Here is a 14,127-nt window from a genome sequence, read left to right as displayed (position 1 = left end):
CACATTTCCATCTTCTTATAAAGTTACTAATCATATTGGATTAGGGACCTAACCTGCTCCACTATGACCTCATCTTAACTAATTACACCCCAAATCACCCTATTTCCGGAAGTCTTAGGTGTTAGGACTTGAGTGACTATACCACTGTGATGCTGTTTACCTCGTTACTATATTCTCTGTATTTCTGGTAGTTAGGTCTTGGGGCTTGACAAAATTCAGGTTCAATATCTGACACAAAACCAGGGGTCTTCTACTTCAGTGAAGTTTCTAGGGTACAGTGGTATGATGCATGTTGAGATATCCCTTCTAAAGTGAAAGATATGTTGTTGCACTTACCTCCTTCTGTAACCAAACGAGAGGCAAAAAAACAAAACAAACAAAACAAAAAAAACGTAGCAGGTCTTTTTGGATTTGGAGGCAACATATTCCTCATTTGGGTGTGCTGTTGCAGCGCATTTTCTGAGTGACTTGAAAGCTTCTACTTTTGAGTGAGGCCCAGAGCAAGAGAAGGCGCCAACAGGTGCAGGATGCCACACTAGTTGATCTGCCATTTGGGCCATAGGTTCCAGCAGATCTAATTGAATATGTCCTTGGTGGTCTCAAACCCCACTGCTGGTACCAAAATCTGTATTAAAGTTCTCCAGAGAAATATAACCAATATGATGTATATGCATGTGTATAAACATACACACACACACATCAGAGACAGAGAAAGAGAGAGAGAGAAAGACTCTTATTTTAAGGAATTGGCTCATGGGAGCTGGTAAGTCCAAAATCTGCAAGGCAGGCTGGCAGGCTGGAGATCCAGGGAAATGCTGATGTTATAGTCTTGAGTTTGAAGGAGGGAGTCTGGAGGCAAATTCCTTTCTCTTCTGGAGACCTCAGACTTTTCTCTTCAAAGCTGAAAGGACCTCAGACCTTCAACTGATTGGGTGAAGCTCACTGAAATTATGGAGGATAATCTGCTTTATTCAAAGCCTACTGGTTTAAACGTTAATCACATCTAAAATAAACCTTCACAGCAACATCTAGGCTGCTTTGACCAAACAACTAGGCACCACAGCCTAGCCAAGCTGACACATAAAATTAACCATCACATCAGCTTCCTTTAAAAAAAATGGCGAGTTTTGTTTTATCTGGCAGTGAAATTACTGGCAGATAACCGCCATCCTGTTGAGGGCTGGTTTTAGGATTAGATGGGTCTACATTACTGTTTCCCTTATTCCTATGGTGGGCTTACTCTTCGGGTATGGTTCTTACTCTTAGGGCATGGCCTTTCTGAATCCACAAGTGGGTGCCCAGGGTGTTAACCAACAACTCACCATTTTGGCTGGGCTCAAACTGCAACTCTGTCTTTTCAGCACTGTGCAGCTTCTGAAATATCTGTGCAGATCTTCAGCTTCCGAATAGCTGGTCCCCACTAATCCATTGAGCATCTTGCACTGTGAAGTGCAGCTAAAGAGTTGGCCAAGGACCCACAGAAAGTTTTTACATAGACTTGGGGGGCTTCTTCTTTGTAGCCTCCTCCTCTTTGAGATCCTGGTCCCAAATACCAGACACCTTAGCATTGACAGACACTGATATCTCCTTTACCCCCCCCCCAAAAAAAAACACATTCTTTGCTTGGATTCTGTTTCTCTGGCTACAGTTTGGGAAACACTTTCAGGGAGAAAACTGGAACAAATACGTGACTCCCGCTGAGTTCTTTCTTATTTGCAGAGATCAAACACCCACACTGGTTGTTTTCTAATGCCTAAAAACAGTTGTTGTATATGTTTTGTCCAGTCTTTATAGTTATTTTAAGCAAGATATTCTCATACCAGCTTACAGAATGTACAGAAGCAAAATGGGTAACATAAGAATTGCTAGAAGAAAATACGAGATAATTAAAAATAGCAGTAATATTTTGAGAAAGCTTATCTATGTATGACACAAACCTCAAAACCCATGGAAAAAAATTGATACTTTTGTTTCTACAGTAAAACAAAGCAATACGATTTGACAAAAATGAATTGCATCTTAAGTCAACAGTTAAACATTAATATTTGGGGAAATATTTGTAAATTACATTACATAAAATGTAATGTGCAATGTCTTTGGCACACTTACAACAAAATTATATTTAACTAAATGAAAGGTCCTGTAGTCAACTGCAGATCCAACATGCCTAAAAATAAAAACAGTTCTTTTCCCTCCACTCTGTATCTTTTCCTAGCTCAGTTAATAACATTACCTATCAATAGCATAAATTCTTATGGTCATCTTTATGTCTTTTCCAATATTTAAGTTTTAGAGTAATCGAATTAATATTCTTTTATTTTATTTTTTAAAATTGTACTTAAAATGTGTGTTTCTATCTTTGAAAATGAAAAATAAGGACTAGTAAATAATTATATGTAAATACTGTTTCTGTTTTTTTCTGATACATTATATTCTAATCTTTATACAGATATCTTTGTAGATTGGGATCATTTTCTTTTCTTTCTCATTTCTCTTTCCTTTGCCCTTCTCTATTGTTTAGAAACATCAATTTGTAGATTTATATGCCATACATATTTCATTTTTTCTATATATTTTGACCTCTATTCTTCACCTTTGTGTTTCTGAGAAAAATTTTCAAGGTTGCTTTGACTTGTTGTTTTCTGTATGCATGGCCAGGTCTGTTTTATTCTTCTATTCTGCATTAATTTTCTGTAACTATATTAACAAATTACCACAAATTGGGTGGCTAAAACAACATTAACTTATTCACTGTTCTGGAGGCCCAAAGTCCAAAATCAAGGTGTTGGCAGGACTGTGCTCCCTCCAAAGGCTCTGAGAATCTGTTCTTTGATTTTTCCAGCTTCTGGTGGCCTTAGCTCCTTGGCTTCTGGATGCATCACTTTAGCTGCTTCCGCTGTGGTCACACTGTCTCCTCCTCTTCTGTGTGTCTAATGCTGAATCCTCCTCTCCTCTTTAGCCCTCACCCAAATAATCCAGAATAAATTCCTTTTCTCAAGATCCTTATCTTAACCACATCTTTGCCATCTTAGGTAATATTCACACTTTTGCCATTTAAGTAATAATGACAGGTTCTGGAAATTAGGGCCTAAATATATTTAACGTTGGTTGGGGGGCACCGTTCATCCCACTATACCTTCTAATTTTCAATTTGGTTATTTTACATTCATTTCTACCCAATATTTTATAATATTGTAATGGATTGATTTTTCTACCAACTATCCTTAAGAGAGATAATGTGATTGCCTATTTTAGGTACATAATCAAATAAGAATTGGACTGAGTTGACTGATATATGTTCCAATCTAGATCCTTCAAGGTAGACTTGCCAATATTTGTATCAAAGGAAAAATGGTTAACGGAAATTTCAAGACAAAGAAGCCTATGCCATAGGAGAGTAGCAAGAAAAAAAGGGTGATTTCAACAACTAGTAGCTTCATCTTATCACTGTAGTCATCTGAGACCCCTGAATCACTATTCTTCTTAAGGTCACCAAATACCTTCATCTCATCTAATGGAACTGTCAGTTCTCCTTCCTCAATTTCTCATTCTCTCAGCAGCATCTCATAGAGTTAACCAGTTTGGGCTTCTTAGTTCATGTTCTTCACTTGACTTCCAAGTACCTTACCAGCAGGTTTTTGGTTTCCCTCATACCTCATTAGCCTCTCTTCATTCTCCTTTACTAGCTCTTTTGCCTTAGTTTGAAATAGCATAGTGCCCCAGGACTTAGTTCTTAAATTGTCTCCATATTCACTCTCCCACATGCTGATCTCATTCACTGTGACTTTCACTTCAGAGCCTTTTTACCAGAAATTGCCTCTACTTAGAAAACAACTACATACTTTCATATGGCTCTCTGTTTCTCATGATTCAATCACATTTCCTGCATTTATTTTTTTATCTAATATACCCAAATAGAAAACATACCCTTTGATCTTCTCTAAGTTAATGAAATCACCATCCACCCAGATTTTTTAGACTAAAGACATAGGCACAGTGTTGCTTGATTATTTTATTCAATCTATCCCTAAAGTCAAGCCAATTGGCTTGTATTATTAGCTCCACCTCCATAATATACCCAGAAACTGACCTTTCCTCACTATTTCCATTCTATGGTAGGCAGAATTCTAAGATAAATCACAAGATCCTCCACTCCTCATGTACATGCAATGCATAATTCTCAGGAGAGTGAATATGATTAATTTTACTTCCATAATTATAGTATAAGGCACTACTGACCTTAAAATATTGACATTATCTAGGTTGGCCTTGACTCATCCTATGGGTGTTTTAAAAGCAGAGAGTTTTCTTTAGCTGGTCACAGAAGAGGAGTCAGAGATTTGAAACATGAGAAGGCTCTGACATATCTTTGCTGACCTGAAGATGGTGGGGCCACGTGTCAAAGAAACATGGGCAGCTCCAGAAGATGAGACAACACATGGCTCAGAGCCAGCAAGCAAACAAGGACAAGAGTCCCATCATCATCCAGAGCTAAATTCTGCTCACAGCCTGAATGAGCTTGGAAGCAGGTACTTCTCCAATCCTCCAGGCGAATACTTAGTCAACATCTGGATTTTGGCCTTTGAGACCCTGGGAAGACAATCCTGTCACAATATGCCTGGGTTCATGACCTATAGAACTGTTTGATAATAAATGGGTTCTGCTTTAAATCACTACATTTGTGGTAATTCATTATCTAACTCGATAAAAAATCCACATGCTAAAACCCTAATCCAAAATATCAGTCTGTAGCCTGTACTATAGGAAACAGCCTCTTAATTATACTTCCTCTTTACACTCTTGTTTCCTTATATTTCATTCTCTACCAACAGTCACAGTAATCTTTTTGTTAAGGTGTTCTTTTCAAAACAAAAGTGAGATCATGTCACTCTGTTTAAGACCTTCCACTGGCTTTGTCATTACTTAGGATAAATTCCAAAATCTTTAACATAACATATGTTATTATATTTGGTCTAGCTGTCATCTAATTCTCTACCTCAACTCCTACCTCTAACCACAGTTATTCCTTTCTCAAACATGTTAAACTCATTCCAGTCTCTGAGATTTTTATACATGCTCCTACCTGGAACATACTTCTACCTGGAACATCTGGTTTTCAGCTCAGATGATACCCTTCTTCTGTGACTACCCTATCTATCTTCTAGACCAGTCATTCTCTATTTGCTAATCTTGCTTTTTACAGTATATTTTATTGTCTAATTAAAATGTTATTTATCTATGTGTTCACTTATTAAAGTGTTTGTCTCCCTGCCAAGACTATAAACTAAATGTGGTGTCTTTTACATCTTGTTAGTAGAAAGAACAGAGTCTGTACATACTTGCTGAGTGAATAAATGAGGATTTGTGCCCCAGAAAATCCTCTACCAACCCCCTCCTCCCCGGTGTACAATTCTGTTTGAATTTGCAACACCAATCAGTAGTAATTTTTAAAGTTTCTGCAAGTAATAGGTATCCCAATGCTTCCAGTCTGTAGGAGTGAAAGGACGCCTAAAATGTTTTGCAACTCTATATTCCAAACTTATTTTGCATGTCTATGTTCAAAGCTAGCAAGACTTCTCATCAGGAAAGAGCTTTCTGAGTTTAATTTGACGCAGAGCATAGTTCTACTGTTTTTCTTAGCCAGGGGAATACAATCAGTAATCACTACTTTTTAAATTTTTCTTTCTGGTTTAGTCTCAAAGCATTTTATTTGGCAGAAATTCCTTCTCAATCTTGGTAGGCAGTCAATTCTTACTGTTTATTTAAGATGTTAATTCAAACATTTTCTAACTTATTTGGAAGTTATAACAATATTACTTATAGTATTATATTGACCTGTAAGAAAGCTTGGAAATTTCCAAAAGAGCTCTCAAGAAATGGAAGCTATTTTGAGATGTAGTTATTTTCCATCATTTGAAGGTACTCAGGTATACGGTATAGTCATATATGAATAGCTTGACTAAAAGTTGTTTGAAGTGCTCTTCAATCTCGAGATGTGACAATTCCTTATATGTGTAAGACAGGTCCCAGTCAATAATCTCCAAGGGGTGGTCAATTAAAAGTGCTCTTCATGTTACAAAACTGACATATTCCTGATACAATTCTTACTGAATAAATTTCAACACATCTAATTTTCTTTCTACTTCTACTATAAATTTTAGAATAAACTATTCTGGAAAATAATTTGTCTTATGCTAATTAAGTGAAATATTGTGAAATAATACTAAAGTTAAGGTTATTCTAGGAAGTAATATTTGGCCAGTGTATAAGTAAAATCAATATGTCCAATTTATGACTTATTTCATTATAAAATTGAAAATATTTCAATGTAAAGTATTATATTTAATTATTTTATAGTTCAAAAAACATAAAAATATATTGAAAGTTAGAAAAACTTATCTTGAAATTTTCTGAATTTATTTTTATATTCTTTTATTAATTTTAAGTAACTTACCCTGGTGCATAGTTGCATATGAAAATTGCTGCATGTATAATATGTCCAATTCTTGAACATGGAGTAACAGCACAACCAACTTTGTAAGAGTTGTCCCAAACAAGCTAAAATAAAAATTTCAAGAAAGACACAAAATTTAATTTTAAACATTTACTTTCATATTATAAACAATAATATATTCCATTCACATAGAACTTTTCACCAAGCAATTCAAGAAATATAAACTATTTTTATTTAGAGACATGTAGAGAGTTACCACAGAGTTGGGGCAGCATTTTCAACACTGTATTTAGAGAAATACTTCAATAGATTCTACCAATACCATATTCTTAGGAAGAACTGTTTGAGAACACGGTCAACCCAGAATAATGCTTCAGAGACAGAGGAAGTCACACCTGATGAATCAATTTTCAACCTCTGGTTGAATTGGAAAGTTCTAGGTTATTGGAAGAGAGAAGATGGGAAAGAGGAGAATAAGTTTTTAAAAGATGGAAGTTGTGGGAAAAAGGGAGAAAAAGAGAGACAATCCGATTATAGAAACTAAAAGAGATACAAGAGTAGAGAAGAATTGAATGCTATTGGCATTTCTCTTTCTCTTTGTTAAGAAAATTCTATTGCAGGACAAAACAAAAGCTGGCCTTTTCATTAAAAAATGAAATAAAAGAGCTGGTTTCTATAAAAGAGAAACAGATCTTGAATTGGAGTAAAAAAGATGGGAATAATCAAAGGCATTCCAGAAATTATCTGTATAACTTTAATATTTCTAATACTTCCAAGTGAACCCAAAAGTACTTGTTTTGTTAATCTCTGTGCAAGAAAGAGGAACCATTCTTGTTTTATTCTTTATCTCAGGCCTTAGTGGTTTTAAAAGTGTGATCCTTAAAGAAATAAAGTGACACATTAAAAAGGTGATACTTTAGAAGAATAAAGAATAGAATATCTGCAAGAGTTAAAGTGAAGTTAAGCATGTCAAATGCAGGAAATGAAAATGTCTAGGAGACTAGAATTAAGGAATAAAAACACAGAGTACCATATCAGGGAGTAGATTTGGTTAGTTTACTGAGTATTAAAGCCATATTAAAGAGGCTAGGTTTGATAGGAGCAAGTCAATGGAAAATCACTATAACTTTCTAGAAGGAAGAAATGATCAGAAAAAAAAATAATGAAAAAATTTTTGAAGCATGATTGGATGAAAGAGAAAGACATGAGTTCAACATGAACAAATTCCAAAATGTTAAGTTCTACATAAAACGTGACATAAGGGTTTGTTGATTGAAAAACTACCTTTTAAATAAATGTGGGAGTTCATGTAATGATTTCTTGATTCCTGAAACAAATATTTATTGCAGACCTAAATAATGTCATGTTGTTGAGAATATATGGATGAAAAGGCAAGGTCCCTGCCCTCAGTGTAGTATCAGACATATAAATAAATTATTGTTAAACAATGTGATGTGTAAAATAACAAAGGTTATGTACCATAAGTGTTTCAATATTCCTGGAGTATGAAGTGTGAGGGTGGATTATTGAACCAGAGGCAGGGAAACAATACTATTAATTTGCATTCCAAATGTTTTAGTCAATCAGCTATATAGTAGTATGTGTACTGATATGTGCAAAAAATCTTCTACTTATGTTTATAGTCAATAATTTATAAATTATTTTTATTTACTGGTTTCTTTCCTCCTTTTCCAGTGTACATTATTTTTAGGAAAGTGCTTTTCATCTTTGAACATGGAGAGTAGGTTTACTCCATTTAAAATATTGTTTTAATTGTATGGTTCACATAAAAGATGGGATGGTAGACATTTTGAAGACTAGGAAGATTGATTAAAAGTGTGATCTTATCAAATGTAATAATTTTATTATTTGAGTTTATGTACAAATTTGAAACATAATAAAACTAGGCATAAAGCAATTAAAAAGTATTTGAATTAATAACAAAATAAAAATTAGATACCTGAACATAATTAGAACAGTCTCCAGAGCAACTGCCATTTTCAAAATTGTACATTTTCTTCTCTGCATGCCAACTTCTGATAGCAATACTTGCAGTAAATTCATTTTCAGGGCCGACCCACATATTTTCACCAATACCATAAAATTTAGGATGGACCATTTGTACATCTTCTAAATAAATATTATGCTCAAACACACATCTTTTTCCCCATGCTCTAGCAGTCCGTGATAAAGCTACATCCCAAGTCTGAAAAATATTCGAAAAGCAAAGAGAACAAAATAAGAAGCTTTTTTTGTAGTCTAAAATATTTTTTCTTGAGTTCTTATCAATAGATTTAAAGGAAACAATTCTAACTTTGTACTCGTGCATCTTGGTTGAGAAATTTCTATTGGGAAAAACTTCTATGGGATAATAAAAAATGAAATGACCATTTCCTGAGACAAAGTACTATGTATGTATTTGTAATTAAAATATTAGAATGCTAGATGATGGAAATGATACTATTTTCACATGTAGTCTGTTCAGAAGTATGTAATACACTTTCCTATAGTCGGCTCAGAGTATATATTTTTAAACTCATGCCTTTTTGTACACACAATTACAACAGTCTAAAATACTATTCATTTAAGAGGTATTTATTAAGTAATGATTATATGCAAAATATCATATTGTCAAGAATAAAATGCTAAGTCAGCATAAATTTTGTCCTCAAATTGCTTTATTATAATTATATATATTTTTATATATATAATTAGATAAATATATTTTATATATACCTGATTAGATATACATCTCATATACACATCTTATATATATCTGTTTAGATACACATCATATATATTGGATTAGCTGTACATCTTATATATATTGGATTAGATATACATCTTATATATATCGGATTAGATATACATCTTATATATATCAGATTAGATACACATCTTATATATATATCAGATTGATATACATCTTATATACATATCGGATTAGTTATACATCTTATATATATCGGATTAGATATACATCTCATATATATCGGATTAGATATACATTTTATATATCAGATTAGATATACATCTTATATATATTGCATTAGATATATTTTTTATATCAGATTACATATAAGATCAGATATATATGTAAGATTAGAGAATAAGAGAAAGAAGACAGAAAGATAATATATAGTGTGTATATATATACACACACACACACATACATGAAAAACTTTTAACACATGGTAGTAGTTGGTGAATGTTACATGTAAGGCACATATAACGTTTGTTGCCAGAAATATGAGAAAATAGCATAAGATGCTGTTCCCTGGCTAGCTATCTGGAAATAACCAGAAATGTGTGCTTTTATTGTCATTTAGAGACTCATTAAATTAATTGTTAGTGAAGGACCAGAACGAAAACCGCACACTAGAAAAATCAACAAAATAGTGGTGAAACCAAAATACTAAGTACATATGTTATAGTGTGTCGGAAAGTAAACATCTGAAAACCAATACTCATACTTCCTCAGAGCAGGTGTGTCCAACATTTTGGCTTCCCTGGTCCACATTGAAAGAATTGTCTTAGGCCACACATAAAATACGTTAACACTAAGGATAGCTGATGATCTAGTAAAAAAAATCGCAAAAGAATTCATAATGTTTTAAGAAAGTTTACAAATGTGTGTTGGGCTGCATTCAAAGTTGTCCTGGGCCTCATGCAGCCTGCAGGCCACAGGTTGGACAAGCTTGCCTTAGAGTTTTCTTAGTGAATCCCACAGATTATACATAAATACAACATAGAAAATAAACATATCAGACCTTTAGAATATCTCCCCACTACTTCCTTTCCCCTAAGGTAACCACTATTAAAAAAATTTGCTTGTGTATATATCTCTCTATCTCTGTATATACAAACATACACACATTTAACTCTAAGTTTGGCTGTTTTAAATGGGTAGTTTGTGATCTTTCTTCCTTTGCACGATTGTGATCATATCATATATAATATTATTGGCCTTCAACTTTCAGTTTTCATGTAGAGAAAGAGTTCCATATTAACATAACTAGATTTGCTTAATTTTTACAAGGTCTACATAGTATTCCACAGCATGGATAGCCTATAATAAATATAATCATTTCACCATTAATAGACCTTTAGATTGTTTCCCATTTGCAAACAATGTCCCATGGACTATACTTCAACCTGATATATTTTACATATAGTTCACATACCTCATCCTTACTACATAGCAGTCATTATTTTAAGAGTATTTTATGTATTATTTCACTGAATGTTCCAATAACCCTAGGAGGTATGTATTATTATTATTATTTCTGTTTGCCCAGAGGAACTAACTAAAACACCAAGAGGTTAAGGAGTTTAAGTGTATTAAATGTCTCATAGATAGTAAATTGTGGAGCCTGGATTTAAACTCATGAAATCTAATTCCCAGCTCCAAGTTCATAAGCATTTTACTTCTCACAGCTATGTGCAAATAACTTGTAATAGCTCCAGATTCTTTTATTCAACTATGAATAAAAATCCTAATTGAAAAGAGAGGCTAAAGTTTCAAGAAGCAGTTAATGAGATATTTAATGAAATATGTCAAGATAAGGTTGATAAATGTGCTTTGAGAGGGCAAAAATTTTTTGTAAGCCATTAGTCTTTGTTTAGCTAGAAAAGCTGAATCCACATTCTAATTTGTACTCTCTTATAGGTAACAGGAAGATTTTAAGATTTTATTTCAATATATTTCCCTAGAATATGTCTAACTATGGGCCTTTTCTCATTAATTGGGCTTAGCATTTGGTGGACTCCATTAAAAAATAATTTTAAAAGGAAGGTATAATCATAACTCTCATACATGTGTCAATGATTTTACGTGATTAATTAATGAGGGAACTACTAAGATACTATCTTTGGATTAAGAATCCAAAGAATTCTCAAGATTATAGGCTGTATAGAAGTGCTGAAATCCATTCACAAATAAATATAAAAACTGGGTCTTATCCACAGGGCAATCGTCAATTACATTTCATCAGACACAATAAATTTGCATTTCTATGAGCAAAATTAGTTACATTACAATCACTTTTCTACAATTTAAAAATTGTAAATTGCCTAGCTCAAAGACAATTATAGAAAACATAATTGCTATGTGTAAGATAAACAGTGCACACAATATTGTATTTCACAATTTTCCCTGACATTTATCTTAATCTAAAAACTTATGTCTTTCTTCCATTCTAGAAAATCTGCTTCTATTATTTCTTAATTTTCTCCCTTTTATTTTGGTTTTTAGTTCCACACCATTTGTAAGATTTAGGAACTTTGCATTCTATTCTCTCTTTTAATTTTTGCTTTGTGCTTTTACACATTAATTTATTTATTCATCCATGCAATACATGGGAATATCTCAATAAGCTGAAGGATATAAAGTTGCATATGAAAAAATTCATTATTGAAGTAAAAAATATTCATGACACTTGTTAACACAGTAATGAAGGCTTTGGAAGACTTGCAACAGGGGAGACACCTGAGGCTCAACTCCAAACACAGGAAGGATAAGTGGGGATTTATAGCCATGGAGGAGGATGGGGGGGTCAATGAATAAAAAATTATTGAGGAGACATCAAGTTTGACGGGATTCTTGCTACACTGATCTAAAGGATTCTTGCTGAAGACAGGTCAGTGTAGCCAGGTCAGGCCAGGTAGATCTCAAGGTTGGGGGATGAAGATTTTGATCAGATATTCAGAGTAATCAGGTATCGAGGGTGGGAGACTTTCCTTAAACTGGGCAAGGTGGGACTTTCGTGAAAACTGGGTGATGCAGGCCATAGGACAGGGCCTAAATCCCAGGTCTAGTCAGAGAGGGCTCAGGAAAGTCTGACTAAAGTTTGGTTAAGTAGAGAGTCTTTGTTAGGCCCCTCTTGTATTTGTATCTGTCTCTCTTTCTCTTTCTTTTTGAGATAGGGACTTGCTCTGTTGCCCAGGCTAGAATGCAGTGGTGTGATTGTGGTTCACTGCAGTCTCAAACTCCTGGGCTCAACTGATCCTCCTTTGTTAGCCTCCATAGTAGCTGGGATTACAGGTGTGCACCACCGCACCCAGCTAATTCTTTTATTTTTTTGTAGAGACAGGGTCTTACCATATTGCCAAAGCTGGTCACAAACTCCTGGACTCAAGTGATCCTCCCACCTCAGCCTCCCAAAGTGTTGGTATTACAGGTGTGAGCCACCATGCCCAACACCTCTCTTCTTATTTGACAACGCATTTCATGCAATTTAACCTATTAAATAAATCTAATTAGTTTTAACTTTAAAAAAAAAAAGTAAAGGAAAAAATTCTTTGAGATAGTCTAGGGTTCTGGGAAATTTCAAGTTCAGCTCAAAATTAAGATTTCATTTAGAATTTGATCTTGGAAAAGCAATGTCATAAAAAATCTCAAAAGGTTTGAACACTTGACTAAATAAGATCTTAGACAGCTATGAAACAATACTTAAGCAATCTATTTAACCAATATGACAAAAGATTTTAAAAGTAACTATGGGGGTAACATAATTTTTTTTTAAAGACCTTAGCTCTTTTAAAAGTGAGAATACGTGGTTTTCTTAAATAATCAGGAAAATAATCAAGTTTATATGAAGCACAGGAAATCATGTTAAGATATACAATCTTTTTATTCTAAGTTGATTACTTGAAAAGCAAAAAATCCCCACAACTTTTGGCAATTTCTTATTAAGAGCGGACCAGTAACCCAAGTAAATGTTGTCATTTTTACAGAGAAAAAATCAAATTCTAGTTTTACATCCCTGTACTTTTAATTTTAAATGTCATTGAAGGTTTTCTAAAAAGCCATTATAAATACAACCATCTGGTCTTAGCCAGCTTTGACCATGCAACATAAAATTTTCTTTTCACAAGCCTTTTCAAACTTTCTTTGTTTTTTTGGTTTTTTTTTTTTTTGAGACGGAGTCTCGCTCTGTCGCCCAGGCTGGAGTGCAGTGGCCGGATCTCAGCTCACTGCAAGCTCCGCCTCCTGGGTTCACGCCATTCTCCTGCCTCAGCCTCCCGAGTAGCTGGGACCACAGGCGCCCGCCACCTCGCCCGGCTAGTTTTTTGTATTTCTTTTAGTAGAGACGGGGTTTCACCGTGTTAGCCAGGATGGTCTCGATCTCCTGACCTCGTGATCCGCCCGTCTTGGCCTCCCAAAGTGCTGGGATTACAGGCTTGAGCCACCGCGCCCGGCCGCCTTTTCAAACTTTCTATATCCATATTTCTATATTTGTTGAAGGCCGAAAGAGTGAGGGTCATGATCAACTCAGTATACCACTGGAGGCTATATGAGTAAACTGCAAACTGTTCTCATGAAAGTGGGTTGTTGGCAAACTGACAAACTGCATCTGCTGCCCAGAAGGAATGCTGAGGGCAGTCATGACCCAGGCACAAGTGTTTTTTGTGATTAGTTACATCTGAAGCCTATTAATAATAATATGAATCTGTGATCAATTATGCAGCTGGCCAATTGTTACCTCCTCCTCCCTGCTCATTTCACGCAACAAATATGAAGGGCTGTGGAAGCTCAGGGTGGCTGCCCTTGCTCACTAGAGGCAGGGAGACCTCTTCTTCCTCCTCATGTTACCCTTCCTTTAAAACAGTTTCTTTTAAGTTTTCGTTTCTGCATTTGTCCTCCTTTGTTCAGTCTTGTAATGACGGTCTCA

General features: G+C 34.6%; 1 protein-coding gene across 1 annotated transcript in view; it reads right to left on the bottom strand.

Annotated features, from left to right (window-relative positions):
- The window catches only part of GLIPR1L2 (GLIPR1 like 2), a 43,008-nt gene that overhangs the window by 13,617 nt on the left and 15,264 nt on the right, over window positions 1-14,127 (bottom strand). The window contains exons 2-3 of the mRNA XM_015152277.3: window positions 8,415-8,660; window positions 6,455-6,558 (exon numbers count right to left, since the gene is read on the bottom strand). Coding sequence (XP_015007763.2) covers window positions 6,455-6,558; window positions 8,415-8,660 — 350 coding nt within the window. The remainder of the gene's footprint in view (window positions 1-6,454; window positions 6,559-8,414; window positions 8,661-14,127) is intronic.

This window comes from Macaca mulatta, chromosome 11 (assembly GCF_049350105.2).
Source record: "Macaca mulatta isolate MMU2019108-1 chromosome 11, T2T-MMU8v2.0, whole genome shotgun sequence".
In the NCBI taxonomy this organism is placed as follows: Eukaryota; Metazoa; Chordata; class Mammalia; order Primates; family Cercopithecidae; genus Macaca; species Macaca mulatta.
The sequence above is the reverse complement of the archived record's forward strand: the minus strand, read 5'-3'. Positions and strand labels throughout refer to the sequence as shown.